Source organism: Pelophylax lessonae (assembly GCF_965119305.1).
Source record: "Pelophylax lessonae genome assembly, chromosome: 5".
NCBI lineage: Eukaryota > Metazoa > Chordata > Amphibia > Anura > Ranidae > Pelophylax > Pelophylax lessonae.
In genome coordinates, this window is record NC_138772.1 from 55752321 (window position 1) to 55772379 (window position 20059).

A 20059-nucleotide genomic window follows, 5' to 3' on the forward strand; every position below is an offset into this window, starting at 1 on the left:
GCAGAGCAAATTTTGAACTGCCCGCGATTCAGATGGGATGTGGGAACCGACACAGGAATCGCTGTGGTTCCCGCATCACACCAGTGTGAAGCTAGCCTAAAAGCTTCATTTTATTAAAAATAAAATCATAAACATGTTATATTTACCTGCTCTTTGCAATGGTTTTGCATAGAGCAGCCTGGATCCTCCACTTTCCGGGTCCCCCTCCAGAGCTCCTGGTGGCTGCTTCTCTTCAGTGAGTGCCCCCATGGGAAGCCGGTTCCTATGGGGGCACTCGTATGGGCTTGCTCTATTGTGTCCATTGACACAGACCACTCCTTGTCACAGCATCTGATTGGCGGCAGGCAGAGCCAATGGCTCCTGCTGCCATCAATGTGCCTAGAGAGGAGGGATTAGCCGGGAGAGCCTCGGCTCTCATGCACAACGCTGGAGCGCGAATAAGCTCAGGTAAGTACAAGGAGGGGCAGGGGAGGATTCTGCTACACAGTAGGTTATTTTACCTTAATGCATTAGGGTAAAAAATCTTTAGGCTTTAGAACCACCATAAGACCTGTAAGTTGTGAGGTGGGACCCTCATGGATCAGACTTGTTTTTCCAGCACATCCTACAGATGCTCGATTGGACTGAGATGTGGAAAATTTGGAGGCTAAGTCAATGCCTAAAACTCATTTGTTGTGTTCCCCAAATTATTCTTGAACCATTTTTGCAGTGTGGCAGGGTAAATTATCCTTCTGAAAGAGGCCCCTGCCATCAGGAAATGCTGTTTCCATGAAGAGGTGTACTTAGTCAGCAGCAATGTTTAGGTAGGTGGAACGTGTCACGTAACATCCATATGAATGGCAGGACCCAATATTTCCCAGCAGAACATTTCCCAAAGCTTTACACTGCTTCTGAAATTATCCAACAGGCTGGTTGTACACAAGTTGATTGGTAGATCACCTTGTGTACAATTAGCCTGTCCATGCATGGACTTTTAATTCATGTATGGATTCTTCTTGAGGAGGAGCGAAGGGGAATACTATAGAGTAGCCTTTCTCAATTATTTTACCTTACAAAAACCCATAAAAAAATGTTTTGGGTCTCGGGAACCCCTGCTAAACATAACTCATTAGGAGTCAGCGGGGAACACATATCTTACCGTGGGGGCCAATGGAAAAAATGACCCCCTTAATATGGTGGTCAGAAAGGCACCCTTATAGACAGCTAAAAAGATCACTGGTGTCCTGCAACTGGCTGATAGGTGCCGTTGGCCCCATAGCTATACAGCCAAATGGGAGGTCAACCAGACAGAGCTTAAGGAGCCCCTAGCAGACTCTGAAGAAACACTAGGATTCCATGGAACCCTAGTTAAGAATGGCTGCGATAAAGTAAAGTGTCACTTGAGTGAGAGCTGTGAGTCTGCTGGGCCTGCCAACATCACATTCAAGATGGTGGAGTCCAGCAGCAGTCTCAGGGCTTTTGGATCTCTATGCAAGGGAGGATTTACAGGTTAATAAAATGCATACAATATGGTTAAATGCAGATATCTTTTTTTGGAAAGGTTTTTATTGGAATGAATGACCTGGCAGCAAGGTCTCTTTAAGGCAGCCCATTCAATTTGCCCAAATGCATAGAAAAACATACCTGTGGTATCTTTCACCCACACAGCACAGCACAAAAGCTAGAATATTGTCTATGTATTCTGTATCTGTACATTGTGGTGTCCTGAGGGGCCATTATTTTACTTTAAACCGTATAAGTGTACAAGGATGCCGTTCCTAATAAATTACATTACAATGCACATTTACCACACGTTGTAGTGCATATGGGATAACATACATCATAGTGCACATGATGCCCTAAAAGACTGATCATTTTTGTGAATTGTTGTTTTTAAATGTCAGGGAATTACAGAGGAGAGAGGCAACATTCCAACAATAAAATGCTGTTGGCAGGAAGCATGTTTTAAGGAGATTGCATCCATCCTCTCAATGAGCACACTTCAAGCAATTTTCCCCTAAAGCAATGGAGCAAACTTCCAGCACATATTTATATTCCAAACATGTCTTTGCTTGTCAAGGAAATAAAACATGCCGAGTCTTGCTGGCACTACGTAATACTGTACACACACATTAAGGAGTACTGGCTGATCCAAGAGTGCATTTAAATACTTCTAATAAGAAGAGCCCTTCTAGATCTTGGCAGCATTGGCCAGATTAGTCCAATCAGCAACATTAAGAATAATAGCTTATAGTTTGTGACTTTGGATTGTTTATTGTTAATATTGCAGTTTACATTAAACAATGTGGACACATATTCTTGTATGGTAGCTCTAGACTCCTGGGTTTGATGCTCCCAGAATTAGCGTCCTTAGTTCCCTCCCACAACCTAAAAGATATAATGGGAGGTTCATTTGATTCCATCTAGAATTGTCTCTATTGTGTTTATGTATATGACAAGTGGTAGGAACCAGAGCTGGAATTAAACATTTTGGCATGTGCCTCTATGAGAGAGCCATTCTGGTCGCATCTGGCTGTTACTCCCCTCTGAGTTACAGGAGTGCCGATGGTGTTCTTGCAATACAAATCTAAACCCAAAAGTCAATTCGACAGGATTGCAGACAGCAGCTCTGTCGGGAAGGAGAAACAAATTTAGACAGAGGAGAACCTTAAAGATCTCAGTACAGCATTTTAAAGTCAGCAAGAAAAAGATTAAGGCAGCTCATATAATAGTTTTTTCATTTAACCAGCAAGGTGAACGAAAAAAAAAAATGACCTGATTTCCCCATTAACACTTTCAAGGTGGATGGGGGAATCACTCCCGCCGAGCTATTGTGTTCTGATGATGGAAGACTTCCCCGCTATCAGAATACACTGATCAGCGCTGCCAGATATAGCCGGCAGCAATGATTGTGATTAATTTTTCCAACAGCCTACGGATCAACTTCCATACAACCAGCCTGCCCATACATGGATCAAAATTCGTCTGGTACCTGCTGAAACAGCCGAATCTGAATCGACGAATGGCCGGCTCAAAGTTGACCTTTCCCCTGTGCATGCTGATGTTAAAACGCTACTTACCTTTTTGGTTTCCCTGAAATCTTGTACCTAAACTGCAAGATCTGGCAAGATCATACTGCGCCTGCATGAGATGAAATGCATGATGCCATGTGGCTCCTCTCACACATGCGCCATTTGAGATTACTTACTGGTTAAAAACAAAACTTTCCCTAAAAGCTTGCGAGGAGATTTTTAATAATTTTAACAGATGCATGTGATGCGGCACATACATGAGCAATCATATGCTTTATGACACACATGAACAGTATGACAGAATCTTGATGTAAATTTTCAAAATGGAAGCGGGGGCCCAGGCACTACAGAAGCATAAAAAAAACTGGTAAAAAGGAAGAAAAAGTAGCATGATAATATGCTTGTTTATTTCCTCCCTTTACATAATATTAGCAGTTTTAGAGAGGTGTTGGTGGGGAGGGGGGTGGAGGTAGAAGGTCCTCTAAGTACCAGATCATAGCTGTAGCTTGCTCCATAAGCACAATGTAGAGATTGCTGCCAACTGCAGGATTATATTGCCCTTAGTGCCACATTTGGGGAGATTTTCATCTACTCCCTGTAGATATCAGAGGAAATTTAAAGTTGGCCAGTTTTCACTAGAACAGAAGAGGAGTGGAAATCTACTGAGAAAAAACATGTGATCACCTTCGGATGGAAGCAGCAATTCATTTTTGAATGATAAGCTGCAAAATATGTTTCTGTGAAACCACAAATCCACCATTACAAATGTAGTCTGTAAGCCTTACCGGTGACAGTGACTGTTCCAGGAGTTGTGGCCTGTAGCTCTCCTTGTTCAGGGTTCCAGACAACCACCTTGGACGTGGATGGTTTCCGGCCTGATTTATCCAACAGTCCAACAACATGTCTTCCTATAGTCTCCTCTACCGCCCCTGTCGTCTTCACTATTTCCAGCAGAATCTTCAGAAGGCGCTTATTTACCCTTCTTAGGCTTTTCCTGGAGGCAAAAATGTAGAAAAAAAGACAATATAAATAGGAACATAAAAAGCAAATACGACTTAGACAGGTGTTTTACCTTTTCTCCAAAAACTCATTAATCTATATATGTAAATATGGAACTTCTCTTTTTTGCTCAATCCTGCCCAGCTCAGGTAGGTTGGGATTAGGATCCGAACACGCCTGAACCCATCTCTACTCAAGACCCATGTTACCACAACTCCGCGATGCAAGAAGTTTGTTGCAATGCAAATCTTTTTCCACCCCATCGCACATACAGTGTACTGCACCATACACCAGAGTGTCAGAGTGCACTGCAACACACAAATAAATATACTCTGTGCACTATTCTGCATTTAAAATTTGTATGCAGGATCTACATTTTCCTGTAATGACTGCTCATTAATTTTGATTAGGTCACCAAACACAATGTGTGTGCAATGGCATTGGGAGCACTGTCCTCCAATGTCAATGGGTCTTAAGAGCAAGAGCTCTGCCTGGTTTTCACTGAAAACAGAGGTACGATCTATTCCATATTTCATTTTCTTACAGCAGCTTCGATAGAAATGTGGACTGAGCTGTGTGACATCCCGATAACCTCATGGATGAGGCAAAAAAAAAAATCTTTCTTTTTCCCCAGTTAGCTTTAATTTTGATGAAGTGTTCAGTATCTCACAAAAGTGAGTACACTCCTCACATTTTTGTAGGTATTTTATTATTTCTTTTCATGTGACAAAACTAAAGACATTAAACTTTGCTACAATGTAAAGTAGTGAGTGTACAGCTTGTATAACAGTGTAAATTTGCTGTCCCCTCAAAATAACTCAACACACAGCCATTAATGTCTAAACCGCTGGCAACAAAAGTGAGTACACCCCCAAGTGACAATGTCCAAAGTGGGCCCAATTAGACATTTTCCCTCCCCGATGTGACTCGTTAGTGTTACAAGGTCTCAGGTGTGAATGGGGATAAGGTGTGGTAAATTGGGTGTTATCGCTCTCACTCTCTCATACTGGTCAGTGGAAGTTCAACATGGCACCTCATGGCAAAAAACTCTCTGATGATCTAAAAAAAAAAAATTGTTGCTCTACATGAAGATGGCCTAGGCTATAAGAAGATTGCCAAGACCCTGGAACTGAGCTGTAGCACAGTGGCAAAGACCATACAGAGGTTTAACAGGACAGGTTTCACTCAGAACAGGATGCACCGTGGTCAACCAAAGAAATTGAAAATAGACATATGAGTGCTGCCAGCATTGCTGCAGAGATTGAAGGAGTGGGGTCAACCTGTCAGTGCTCAGACCATACGCCGCACACTGCATCAAACTGGTCAGCATGGCTGTCGTCCCAGAAGGAAGTCTCTTCTAAAGATGATGCACAAGAAAGCTCTTAAACAGTTTGCCGAAGACAAGCAGATTAAGGACATGGATCACTGGAGCCATGTCCTGTGGTCTGATGAGATAAACTTATTTGATTCCGATGGTGTCAAGTGTGTGTGTGGCAGCAACCAGGTGAGGAGTACAAAGACAAGCGTGTCTGGCCTACAGTCAAGTATGGTGGTGGTAGTGTCATGGTCTGGGGCTGCATGAGTGCTGCCGGCAGTTCATTGAGGGAACCATGAAAGCCAACATGTACTGTGACATACTGAAGCAAATAGGGTCCCCCTCTGTCTCCTCTCCCCTCTCGCCAGACAAAGATATGAAAAAAAAAATGGAGCTCCAAATAGTGTATTATCCTTTAGGCTTTTATTCCCAATTGGGTAAAAAAGGTATTTACATGCAGGTAAATTCAAACGTAAAAAAGAAAAATAAGCAGAAAAAAACAAACAAAATCGGGGTACAATCCTCCCGAATGCAGCCCTATTCAGGCCGCCTGTGAGCGTGTGTTACGGCGCAAGCCGATCAGCGCGGACGCTAGCGGGAGAGCTTCCGGCTTGCGTTCCACCTTTGGCACATGTCACCACGCTGTGCGGTCCACGCTGTGCGGTCCAATCTGACGCGTTTCGTCACTTCCGGTGACGTCTTCGGAGATCTGGCGAGAGGGGAGAGGACACAGAGGGGGACCCTATCACTTTAACCGTTTTGAAGCAAGCCAAAGAGATCGCTTAGCCTGGAAGGCTACACAAGTTTGATAGGTCATGGTGCTATAAGGCACACGTGACCCACAACGTCTGGTAAGTGATTGAATCTTACCTTTGTCACAGGATTCACCACCGCGCTGAGCACTTGCACTTTTGTTTAGAAGTTTGCACAAGAACTCACTATATTGGAATCTTCATTTGGAACTTTTTGCACTAAGGACTCACCTGTTATTTCTATTTTTATTTATATTGGAAATTTTAAAGTTTGGACTTTTTGATGTAACAATGTTCTATGGAATATGAGTCATTAATTTAACACTTTATATACTATTTATTTTATGAAATTTTATATATTCAATTTTTTTGAGCAAGCACTATAGGTAGCCTTTTAGACTACTCACCTATACACGATTCTTTTACTATAGCAGCTGCTAATAATATACACAATTTTTATATATTTATTCACATATATATTTATTCACCAAAGTATAATCACAATATTTATTATCTAATTCACTTATTTATAAATACGCGGCGCGGGGTATATACATCAGTATATTCCTTACATACTGAAGCAGAGCATGATCCCCTCCCTTCGGAGACTGGACCGCAGGGCAGTATTCCAACATGATAATGACCCTAAATACACCTCCAAGACTCCTGAAGAAGCCACGTGACGCGGAAGTGGCGTAACGCGTAGGGACGTTCGGATCGGAAGTGACGCACATCGCGGAAGTGAGGACTGCAATCCCACTCCGACGCTATCCTTTTGCGCTTTGTTTACTCAACAAATGTGAGTGTTTTAATTATATTTTAATAAAGTACCCGTTATCCATACATACTTGCACTATCTTGAGTATTCTGCTTTGAGATCCATTGTGACCGTGGGGATTCTGGAGAGGGAGCCAAGTCACCCGCAGCAGCCCTGACCCCAGTGGAGCACGTTATAGGATTGGAGGGGAGCCCCCTGGATTATTGATAAGGCTTTTACCCTTAGTCTTTAAGGTGAGCGGCTAGAACACCTAGAGGGGATAAGGAGAAGCACCCCACCACTTTCAGCACGGTGTTTGGTGAAGGAGTAGCACCTGTGGATATACTTTACCCACCTGAACACTTACCTTAATTATTTGGACTTTATTTCACTCAGACTGTTATATTTATTGTGAAGCACAGAGGACACTTTGATATATTTATATATATGCACCTGAGAACTTTATTTGTCACTAGAGCATCATCAGCACATTAAGTGGTTTTTTAGAGTACTGCACTAATATTTTAAATTGTTTATTATGAATATGGATCTATCTTATATGGTTTAGTTCCCTTCTATATTTATTGTGACAGGCACACACACCAGATACAGTTTATTTATTTATTTAATTATTTATTTATTATTGTTTATCAACCCAGAAGCGCAGTACCCCCCACCTGTTTATACACCTCCAAGACTACCACTGCCTTGCTAAAGAAGCTGAGGGTAAATGTGATGTGTGTCTCCAAACATAAACCCTATTGAGCATCTGTGGGGCATCCTCAAATGGAAGGTGGAGGAGCTTAAGGTCTACAACATCCACCAGATCCGTGATGTCGTCATGGAGGAGTGGAAGAGGACTCTAGTGGCAACCTGTGAAGCTCTGGTGAACTCCATACCCAAGAGGGTTAAGGCAGTGTTGGAAAATAATGGTGGCCACACAAAATATTGACACTTTGGGCCCAATTTGGACATTTTCACTTAGGGGTGTACCCACTTTTGTTGCCAGCGGTTTAGACATTAATGGCTGTGTGTGGAGTTATTTTGAGGGGACAAAAAATTTACACTGTTATACAAGCTGTACACTCACTACTTTACATTGTAGGAAAGTGTAATTTCTTCAGTGTGGTCACATTAAAAGATATAATACAATATTTACAAAAATGTGAGGGGTGTACTCACTTTTGTGAGATACTGTATGTACAGTATTTGGTTACAGTGATTATTGTTTCCTTTTGGCGACAGTGGCATCACCTGACAGGTAATAATGTATTGAAAAATTTGACACGTAAGGGAGAGTTTAGCATGCAAGCAGAAGCCGTAATGAGCTTTCTCAGGAACAAAGGCTGCTGATTGATGCGACATTCAGCCCAGTAATCGCAGGCAGGGCCTCGCAGTAAACAGCCTGCTTCCGGAATGATAAAATACCATCAATATGCACATTCACATACATCACGGGCCTAAATATTAATTCTCTGCATGAACAATCTAATTTACAATACAATGAATGCCAGTGCTTTTTTTGAAAAGGGAACTCTATCTAATGCAATGCCTAAAAAGGATCTGTCTAACCTTGTCTATTGGCCTGTAAACAAGCAACTTTCTCACATAAGAGGCAGGAGGCTCTTGAGAAAGGGGATTCCTACATCCCCAGAACGTTGGGTTCTGCCATCTCCTCTCTCTTTTCAACAGGGTCTGGCTCTGCTTTCCTTCTCATTATTCCATTCTGGGTACTGAATTCCAGAATTTATTTATTACAGGTACTTATATAGCGCCGTTGATTTAAGCAGTACATATACATATATTATTATATATTATTATTATTATTATTATTATTATTATTATACAAGACTTCTATAGTGCCAACAGTCTGCGCAGAGCTTTACAAAATGAAGGCAGACATTACAGTTACAATACAATTTGGTACAAAAGGAATCAGAGGACCCTGCTCGCTAGAGCTTACAATCTAAAAGGGAGGGTCAATTGATACAAAAGGTATGTGTGGAAGGACTGATAGCTGTGGGGGATGAGCTGATGGGGGAAGGTGAAACAGTGTATTAGTTAGTAGCCGGATAGGCTTCTTTAAAGAGAAGGGTTTTCAGGGCTCGTCTAAAGATGGATAGATTAGGGGACAGTCGGACAGATTGGGGTAGAGAGTTCCAAAGAATGGGAGAAGCTCTGGAGAAATCCTGGAGGGGAGCATGGGAGGAGGTGACAAGGGAGCTAGAGAGCAGGAGGTCTTGGGAGGACTGAAGAGAATGGCTTGGTTGATATTTTGAGATCAGGTTAGTGATGTAGCTGGGGGCAGAGTTGTGGATGGCTTTGTAAACTATTGTTAGCACTTTGAAATGTATTTGTTGGGTGAGTGGAAGCCAGTGAAGGGATTGACAGAGAGGGGTGGAGGACACTGAACGGTTGGGAAGGTGGAGGAGTCTTGCAGCAGCATCCATTATGGACTGAAGGGGGGATAATCTATGTAAGGGTAATCCAATGAGGAGGGAGTTGCAGTAGTCGAGGCGAGAGATAACCAGGGCGTGAATTAGAAGCTTGGTGGTGTTCGTTGGTTAAAAAGGGGTGTATTCTAGAGATGTTGCTGAGGTTAAGGTGGCATGATTTGGACAGGGATTGGATGTGAGGCTGAAAGGACAGTGCAGAGTCCAGGGTTACCCCTAGCACCCTGATAGTCGTTTCATTGATCTTGATAGAGAATTCCGGGGAAGGGGCACGTGGAGGAGGAAATATTATGAGCTCGGTTTTAGATAGATTCAGTTTGAGGAAGTGGTGTGACATCCAGGCTGATATGTCTGTTAGTAGATCAGTGATGTGGGAGGAGACTGATGGGGTGAGCTAAGGGGTAGAGAGGTAGATTTGGGTGTCAGCAGCATAGAAATGGTAGTGGAAGTCATGGGAGGCTATTAGCTGACCCAGGGAGGAGGTGTAGATCGAGAATAGTAGCGGTTCAAGGACAGAACTTTGGGGGATCCCAACGGTAAGAGGAGTTGCAGGAGTAAGTGGAATTGTAAGTGACACTGAAGGTTCGGTGAGATCAATAAGATTCGAACGAATGAAGAGCACAGTCACGGAGACCAAGCAAATAGAGTTTATTGAGAAGGAGGGGGTGGTCAACAGTATCAAAGGCAGCAGAGAGGTCCAAGAGTAAAAGTACGGAGAAGTGACCATTGGTTTTAGCTGTTAAGTCATTCGTAAGTTTTAGGAGAGAAGTTTCTGTGGAGTGCTGCCGCCGAAATTCAGATTGAAGGGGATCAAGAAGGTTATTCTCAATGAGGTGCTTGCTCAGGCGGTTGTAGACTAAACATTTAAGGAGTTTGGAGGCAAAAGGGAGTAAGGAGATGGATCTTATGGCACTTTTCCACTGCAAGTACCGGCTCGGCTCTACTCGGCCCTGCTTGGCCCGGTTTGCTTTTCCACTGCTGGTACCGCATGGTACGGTGTTGGAACAGTTCGGTACGGTATGGTATGGTTTGCGTTTCCACTAAAGTAGTACTAAAGTTAAGTGGGTGGGATAACAACGGGGTGGGTGGGATTCTCTGACCAATCAGTGGCTAGTAGTGACTGCATGCAAAGGATTGTGGGATATGGTACCGGTTATGGTACCTGTTGGAACCACAATCGAGTAGGTACTGTTTTTGAGAGCCGTACCATTCGGTTCCATGCAGTGGAAAAGCGCCGCCGTACTGTACCGTTCCTACACTATACCATGCGGTACCAGCAGTGGAAAAGCACAAAAGCGAGCCGAACCGTTCGGTTCCATGCAGTGGAAAAGCGCCATTAGGTTGTTAAGATTGGTGGGGTCTAGTGAGGCTTTCTTTGGTATGGGAGTGACTAGCGCATGTTTTAGAGAGCTGGGGAAGATGCCAGTGGAAAGGGAGAGGTTGAAGATATGAGTTAAAGAGTGTAGGATAGAGTCAGAGGGTGACCGTTGTTATTTGAGAAGGAACAGGGTCCAGGGGGCAGGAAGTTAGGTGGGCATTAGAAAAAATTTTAGTGACTTCCTCTACAGTAGTTGGGTTAAACAAGGGAAGTATTGATTGTGCAGGAAGACAAGAAGTGTGAGGTGAGGGAGATATCTGTACTGTAAAGATCTCTTTGCAAATTGTATCAATCTTATTTTTGAAATGATTGGCAATCTCTTGGGCAGTGAGAAAGTTAGTGGGTGGAGGTAATGGAGGACGAAGTAGATCGTTGAAGGTAGAAAAGAGTTGATGGGGACTGTGTGAGAAGGTGTTAATGAGAGTGATAAAAAATAGGTCTGTTTGGCAGTGTGGAGGCAGGAATTGTATTTTTGGAGGGCAGATTTATATTGGCTGAAATCTTGCTGTGACTTAGTCTTACGCCAAGACGCTTAAGAGCACAGTTACGTTTTTTGAGGCATCTGATATTGTCTGTCTGCCAGGGTTGTAGCGGTCGGGGCCTGATTCTGTATGTAGTGAGGGGGGCCAAGGCATCCAGGGTAGATGACCGTAAACTGTTGTAGACAGAAGTGGCCATGTTATGTATATATATATATATATATATATATATATATATATACACAGTGGGTACGGAAAGTATTCAGACCCCCTTAAATTTTTCACTCTTTGTTATATTGCAGCCATTTGCTAAAATCATTTAAGTTCATTCTTCTTCCTCATGAATGTACACATAGCACCCCATACTGACAGAAAAACACAGAATTGTTGACATTGTTGCAGATTTATTAAAAAAGAAAAACTGAAATATCACATGGTCCTAAGTATTCAGACCCTTTGCTCAGTATTTAGTAGAAGCCCCCTTTTGATCTAATACAGCCAGGAGTCTTTTTGGGAAAGATGCAACAAGTCTTTCACACCTGGATTTGGGGATCCTCTGCCATTCCTCCTTGCAGATCCTCTCCAGTTCTGTCAGGTTGGATGGTAAACGTTGGTGGACAGCCATTTTTAGGTCTCTCCAGAGATGCTCAATTGGGTTTAAGTCAGGGCTCTGGCTGGGCCATTCAAGAACAGTCACGGAGTTGTTGTGAAGCCACTCCTTTGTTATTTTAGCTGTGTGCTTAGGGTCATCGTCTTGTTGGAAGGTAAACCTTCAGCCCAGTCTGAGGTCCAGAGCACTCTGGAGAAGGTTTTTGTCCAGGATATCCCTGTACTTGGCCGCATTCATCTTTCCCTCGATTGCAACCAGTCGTCCTGTCCCTGCAGCTGAAAAACACCCCCACAGCATGATGCTGCCACCACCATGCTTCACTGTTGGGACTGTATTGGACAGGTGATGAGCAGTGCCTGGTTTTCTCCACACATACCGCTTAGAATTAAGGCCAAAAAGTTCTATTTTGGTCTCATCAGACCAGAGAATCTTATTTCTCACCATCTTGGAGTCCTTCAGGTGTTTTTTTAGCAAACTCCATGCGGGCTTTCATGTGTCTTACACTGAGGAGAGGCTTCCGTCGGGCCACTCTGCCATAAAGCCCCGACTGGTGGAGGGCTGCAGTGATGGTTGACTTTCTACAACTTTCTCCCATCTCCTGACTGCATCTCTGGAGCTCAGCCACAGTGATCTTTGGGTTCTTCTTTACCTCTCTCACCAAGGCTCTTCTCCCCCGATAGCTCAGTTTGGCCGGACAGCCAGCTCTAGGAAGGGTTCTGGTCGTCCCAAACGTCTTCCATTTGAGGATTATGGAGGCCACTGTGCTCTTAGGAACCTTAAGTGCAGCAGAAATCTTTTTGTAACCTTGGCCAGATCTGTGCCTTGCCACAATTCTGTCTCTGAGCTCTTCAGGCAGTTCCTTTGACCTCATGATTCTCATTTGCTCTGACATGCATTGTGATCTGGAAGGTCTTATATAGACAGGTGTGTGGCTTTCCTAATCAAGTCCAATCAGTATAATCAAACACAGCTGGACTCAAATGAAGGTGTAGAACCATCTCAAGAATGATCAGAAGAAATGGAAAGCACCTGAGTTAAATATATGAGTGTCACAGCAAAGGGTCTGAATACTTAGGACCATGTGACATTTCAGTTTTTCTTTTTTAATAAATCTGCAACAATGTCAACAATTCTGTGTTTTTCTGTCAGTATGGGGAGCTATGTGTACATTCATGAGGAAGAAGAATGAACTTAAATGATTTTAGCAAATGGCTGCAATATAACAAAGAGTGAAAAATTTAAGGGGGTCTGAATACTTTCCGTACCCACTGTATATATATAATATTGTATATTTACATCAGTCCCTGCGCTCAAGGAGCTTACAATCTAAAGTCCCTAACTCACATTCATACAATTTAGACAGGCCAATTTAGGTAGGAGCCAATAAACCTACCAGCATGTCTTTGGAGTGTGAGAGGAAACTGGAGTACTCGGAGGAAACCCACGCATGCACAGGGAGAACATGTAAACTCCAGGCAGGTAGTGCCCTGGTTGGGATTCCAACCAATGACCCCACTGCTGCTAGGTGAAAGTGCTAACCCCTTAGCCATTGTGCTGAATGTATTACTTTTCATGTTTTTGCTCAAATTTCTATAACTTTTCATCAAGTTACATAGTCATAAAGAGAACAGGCCACAAGCATAGGTCAAACAATAGGCCAACAGTTTTCAGACCTGTCAATATAACAAAAAAAGAAAAAACGCCACACAATCTCAATAAAAAATTACTCAAACAAACCAAATTATAGGAAAGAGACTGCTCAAATGATAAATACCATAACAAATCAAAGGCGACCAGAAAGGACGCACATTGAAAAAAAAAAAAGCTGTCTGCAAATTGGCCTCCAAGCTGCCCAAAAACAAACCCAAATGAGATGGGACGTCTGTATTCCAAAGAAACCCCCCCCCCCCCCCCAGAAAAAGCAGGAAATTAGCTATGAGAAAAGAAAACAGGTAAAAAAGAAGGAATACTCAGCTTGTTCAGGTAATACCAGAGAAGTCACCTGTCACTTGTTAGTAGGTAAGGATCCCGTATCAAATAGCATAAAATGTCTCCACCGTATTTCTTAGGCATCATGTACACATAGACTACTTTGACCGCCGGCCATGGGAAAATGCAAAACACATGCAGCACCCTCCTAGACGAGTGCTAGACAAAGCATTTGTTTTGCTCCATCTGCTTATCAGGGGAGCCTGATCTTTTAGTTAGGCCTGCTCTGTGCTCAGTGTGCATTCATTTGGTCTGAGGGAGTGTCCCCACTGCATCCAATAGGGAGGCATGTTGGACAGTGGAGGAAACCTGGCCAATGATGCACAGGTTTTTGTGGGAGTCCCAGTGGGAGGGCACCACCACAGTGCATCCTGAGATTGACCTTGAGCCGAGAGCGCACGAGGCAGGGTGTCTTTGGCAGGAAGCAGAGTCCCAGGAGGAGGGTGACGGCTGTCTCTCCTTCTGTATGCCGAGGAAAGTGGTCACAGGCAGTCAGCCTAGTGAGCCAGGTGTGGAGCTGAGCCTTAAAGGTCCGGGAGAAACGGACAGTGGAGCTGAAGGCAGAGCTACCTGGGAAAAACAGTGTATGTGAGTACCAGGGGTCTGCCCAGGAAGGGGACCACTCCAGTGAGGTCAGTGGACAGAACGTCAGCGCACACAGTCAATGAGAAAGGGGGTGCCAAGTAGAACCCTGAAGAGTAATCTACCAAGTAGTTTGCCTTTCATATACTTCACTTCAGTGGCAGGGTGAAGCAGCGGCCTTGCCGCATTCAACATTCAACATAGATAGAAGTCCTATCTATGTGCATAGTTTGGTAAGTTGGAGTATCCCACTCATTCCTTCTCCAATCCCATCATAAAATAAAAACAACAAAAACCAAATCCCCTGGACTGTTTACTGACTGAGCCAAGAATCTAAAGTACTAAGGATTTACAAGTTGTTGCTATGGGTGCCAGGGGAATCTGCTTCAAGCAGCTCCCAAGGGAGTAGTGCTACACACGGTAAAATCATTCTGCGATTTGATCGCGACTTTGCGGCCGGTGGTCAGAACATTCCTATCCAATTCTTCCACGTTCAGGAGAGGGAGGTTGAATCTCCCCTAACCACAGCAGCTCCTAAACGATCTTAAAAGCCTATGTGTACATGGACACATAGGCTTTAAGGCTCCATTCACACCTAGGCAATTTGAATCGCGGACGAAATCGCCGCAATTCTGCCTGCAAGTCCAAATTGCTGGAAAATGTGGGACGCATTTGTGATGCTATTACTTCTTAACCACTTGCCCACCGCTCACATTGAGCGTACTGCGGCAAAGTGGCTCGTTCCCGTCCAGCGACGTAGACCTACGTCGCTGGACTCCTCCCCCTGTAGGTGGCGCTTGCGCGCCGCCGGAGGCGCGCTCCCGCTGTTTTCATTCACAGCGGGAGTCGGGCCAGGGGAGGAGCGGCGGCGATCGCCGCTGCTCTGCCCCGATCGTCGGGGAATCGAGTGAGGAGATCCGCCCGCCTGTGTAAACAGAGCGGGTGGATCTCCTAAGTGACAGGGACTGACAGATTGCAGGGTTCAGCATAGCTGAACATCCGATCTGTCCTTCTGTCACTCAGTCACCTCCCCCCCCACACGTCAGTAAGCACCAGGCATACATTAACCCCTCCCTCTCCAATAAAATTAACCCCTTCACTGCCAGTGTCATTTTTACAGTAACAGTGCATATGTATAGCACTGATTACTGCAGTAATGTCACTGGTACCCCCAAAACTGTCAAAAATGTCAGTCAAGGGTCCGATCTGTCCCCCGCAATGTCGCAGTCCCGCAAAAAAAAAAATCGCAGATCGCCGACATTACGCGTTAAAAAAAACCCACCAAAAATGATAGAAATCTTTCCCGTAGTTAGTAAACGCAATAACTTTTGCGCAAACCAATCAAAATACGCTTATCATGATTTTTTTTACCAAACATAGGTAGCAGAAAACAAATTGGCCAAAAATTTAAAAAAAATTTGACGTTTACATTTTTTGGGGGGAATTTCATATAAAAAAATGTTAAAAATATTGTTATTTTTTCAAAATAAACGCTCTTTTTTTGTTTATAGCGCAAAAAGTAAAAATCGCACAGGTGATCAAATACCACCAAAAGAAAGCTCTGTTTGTGGGAAAAAAAGGACGTAAATTTCCTTTGGGTATGGCGTCGCACGACCGCGCAATTGTCAGTTAAAGTCGCACAGCGCCGAATCGCAAAAAGTGGCCTGGACGTAAGACAGCAAAATCCTCCGGTGGTAAAGTGGTTAATGGCACCCCAATCGCGGGGCAATTTTGCTGCGATTTACCTGTGACGCTATCGCCCAAAAGAAGCTCCTGCTCATGCGACAATGCAAAATTGCACCGTGATTGGGTTGCCATTAAGAAGTAATAGCATCGCAAACGTGTCCTGCGTTTTGCTGTGATTCAAATCGCCTATGTGTGAATGGAGCCTCATGGGAGTTCAGTTTAGGAGCTTTGGCAAAAAACCCAAAAGTTCCCAAACTTCCCGCACACACACCTGGTCATCCACATGATGTAAGAGAAAATGTGACTCATCAGACCAGGCCACCCTCTTCCTTTGCTCTGTGGTCCAGTTCGGATTCTCCCATTGTAGGCGTTTTTGGCTGTGGACATAGGCCAGCATGGGCATTCTGACCAGTCTGCAGCTACGCAGTCCCATACACAACAAACTGTGTTGCACATTTTTCTGATTTCAATGATCCAACTTCAGGGACAACAAATTTGACTGCAAAAGTGGAAATAAGTTGTTGACTGTAAACGTGTGTCTTCTTTGTAAGTGCCTGGGCCACAGATGAAGATAAATTTGGAACTAATTACATGCTGACACATTCCTGTCCTTGGAAACTTATGCTGGCCTCGCATTTTTGTTTTACTTTAAGTAAGAGATCTCATTTCAGGTTTCTCCAGAAAACAAAAGGAGGAAAGACAATGTTGTAACTCTTAAGTCAAAGTGCCAGCGCTTGGATAAAATTTTTTATGAGTATATATAATATAATCTAATTAATATCAACATTTAAATATATAAATATATACCGTAAATAGCTGCTGCTAATAAAAAAGGAAAGACCTTTTTAAAACTGAATAAATGGGTATGTATCAGCGCTGCCATAAATATGTGCAAAATATAGTACAAAATATATAAATATATTAATAATTAATGATATATTGTATTTATTTATGTATGATAAATTCACACTGTATATTGTTATATACATGTATTTATTTATTTATTTATTTGATAAGCACAATTCAGCACTTCATTTGAATAGCACTTTATACATAATTTTTTTATTCTGTGGTATATTTTGCACATATTTATTTGGCAGCGCTGATACATACCCATTTATTCAATGTTGTAACTCTACACACGTGGGACAGACGTGACAGACATAAACTGATGAGTAAAGAAACAGAACATGGCAGGTGTTTGATCTTATGGAATAAAAACCCCACATATCTCAGCTTCTACTATAGGAATAATGACTGGGCAGCTCATATCCTGAAATCTGTAATACTCCAGCCAAGAAACCAGCAGACCTGCAGTTCTGAAGGGCACAGCCAAAGCCATGCACTGCCTATCACAAAACACAAGGTAATTCAGGGACAAAGAAAAGTTCTTTGATCCAGAATACCAACAAAGCTTCAGGTAGATGAAGTAATGGATATTTTCAAATACACTCTTACATATGAAAGAGTTCTAAAAGAAAAAGTTGTACGCTGCAACCAATCAGATAACCCCTTTCACTTTCAAAATGAGTCATGTGACTCAAACCATGCATGCGACTACTATGAACAACCGGATTTGAATTTACCAATTTAGAGACCAGTACTTAAAGCAGAGCTCCAGTCATTTTTGTGTTTATTAAAAGTTAGCCGCTACAAAAAGTGTAGCTTCTGACTTTTAATAAACACACACTCACCTTTCCCCTGATCCAACGATGCGGCCGTCAGAACCCTTGGTTCTGCCCCTCTCCTCTCCCCCGCGCCATCATTACAAGTTTGGGCACCTGGCTGTGACAGCTTGCAGCATCACAGCCGGGTGCGAGTTGCGCTGCGCCTCCTTAATGGCCAAGCAATCTTCTGGGACCTCTGACGTGTCCCAGAAGATTGCAGGGAGGAAGGGGGGGGGGGGGAAGAACTTCCATTTGGATCACCTAGGCGGTCCGAGCAGAAGTGGGAGTGGGTACCTGTCAAAACTAGGTACCACCCCCCCCAAAAAAAAAAAAAAATTACATGCCAAATGTAGCATACGAGAGGGAGAGGAATGTTTAAAGCGGAACTTCCCCTTTTGGGTGGAGATTCACTTTAAAGGATACGTTTACCTTCAGAACATGCTACATGTTCCTCCCTTCATGGCTGCGTCATTCATTCACAGTTTCCTGTGAATGAATGCCTACAAGTACCATCAGCCATTGCAACTGACGGCTTGAAGTTCTCCATGATCTACAAAGATGCTGGTGAGCGCTCTCATTGTCCACTGATCTTCCTGCTCTCCGGTAAATGCCTCTCTGTACAAGGCATGGGCAGACAGCTATCTTGAGAGTCTGCAGGAGCTGCACAAATGCCCTGCAGACTCCTTAAGAAGAAAATAATAAATGCACATTTTTTTACCTGCAAAAAAATGTGCATTTATTTATTTATTTTGAAAAGTAAACTTTATCCTTTACTTTCTTCAAATGTGACTCGTATCTGTATTGTATGTCTTGTCTATACTGGTTTTTTGTAATCGTAGCATAATAGTTTTACACTTTTAAAATCCACCCTCCATTTATAAAGGAGTGATTTCAAAAGTGTAAGAATAGGACGTGTTTGCAAAAAGTAACATTACAGGTATGTTCTATTATTTTACTAGAGTGACATTATTACTACCCAGAAGGAAGCACAATTAAATCTTCAGTTTAAATCAGCTAAACACATTCCAGGTGCATCAAAATAAAAAAGGCGTGCAAAGCCTTGAACAAAGAAAAAACAAAAATCAGAGAAGAAAAGACTGTCCCCTGCCAACATGCTGCAAAGTTGGACATTTGTTCTCTGTGTGGAAGCAGTGGTCTCATTTCAGATGTCCTACACGTGCCTTTCTGAGTCAGGGGTAGGGCTGGGCGATTTTGCCTTAAAAAAAAATCTTTGATTTTTAAAGAAAAATTAGCGTTTCGATTCGATTTTCGATTTTTTTTTCAATGCACTTAAAAAATGACTGCAGACATCAGATATAGTGTCAAAAGTGCAACTTTATTGCTATGATTGTCCTCAAGAGTTGTTTTGACTGTGTTGCACGCTTCTTTTACTGTCTATGGTTACGTAGGGCAGGGGGCTGGCTCATATCGCGCTATGGTAACACACAAGGACTGTGTGGAATGATGGGCGCTGAGCGGGGAGGGAAGGCTCACAGGAGGAGAGCTCACATCTGTGTGGAGGACTGAGGAGAAGCACTGTACAGGTGTGGCTAGTCTCTGTACCTATCACAGCTCCTGTACAGGTATAACCCCGCCTCCCCTCAGACGCACCGCCCGCTTCCTCTCCCGGCAGCTGACGTCACATCCAGGCCTGGTGGTGGCCGCTGATTGGCTCGTTCCTCGTAGACTCTGAGCAGAGATGGCAGCGGCGGTGGTCCGGTTACTGGGGAGTTCTCGGTGTGTTGTGGCTGGTTCCCGGGCCTGGCTGTGCGGTGTGCAGCGGACTAGGAGCTGGCTGGAGCCCAGGGCGGCCCGCCTGTACAGGTAAGTGTCCCGCATGCAGGCCATGGGGGCCCCTGAGTGACCTCTAGTGTGTGTGTGTACTGTCGGTTACGCGGGGCGGGGGCTGGCTCATATCGCGCTATGGTAACGCACAAGGACAAAACGCGGAAAAGTCCTAAAAAACTATTGTGGCAAAAAACTTGAGTTTGCAAAATAAAAATCGTTTTACGCTACAAAATCGATAAATCTATTAAATCGATTTTTTGCCCAGCCCTAGTCAGGGGTCTCCAATCCACAGAGAGCATGAGCTTTCCTGATTGGAGATCTCTGGGTCTGACTCAGCAGGGGAAGCATCGGTCCTCTGCCAATCACCACACAGTCACTTTTTAGTATAACACTTGGGGAAACCCACTTAATAATTTTATCAATTGTGATTTGTGGTTTATGTATATATATTTATTTATTTTGTACATCAAGATTGATTGTTGAGTATTAGATTCACAGATAGACAATATTGAGCGCTGTCCCCTTCTTTTCACAAATCACCACAGAGAGCAGGATTTCCACTCTGCAGCATGCTGCCAAGGTATAGGCTTTGC

General features: G+C 43.5%; 1 protein-coding gene across 1 annotated transcript in view; it reads right to left on the reverse strand.

The window, feature by feature from the left end:
- The window catches only part of AKAP9 (A-kinase anchoring protein 9), a gene marked incomplete at its 5' end in the record, with an annotated part of 407878 nt that overhangs the window by 202867 nt on the left and 184952 nt on the right, over positions 1-20059 (reverse strand). The window contains 1 exon segment of the mRNA XM_082257825.1: positions 3797-4005. Coding sequence (XP_082113951.1) covers positions 3797-4005 — 209 coding nt within the window.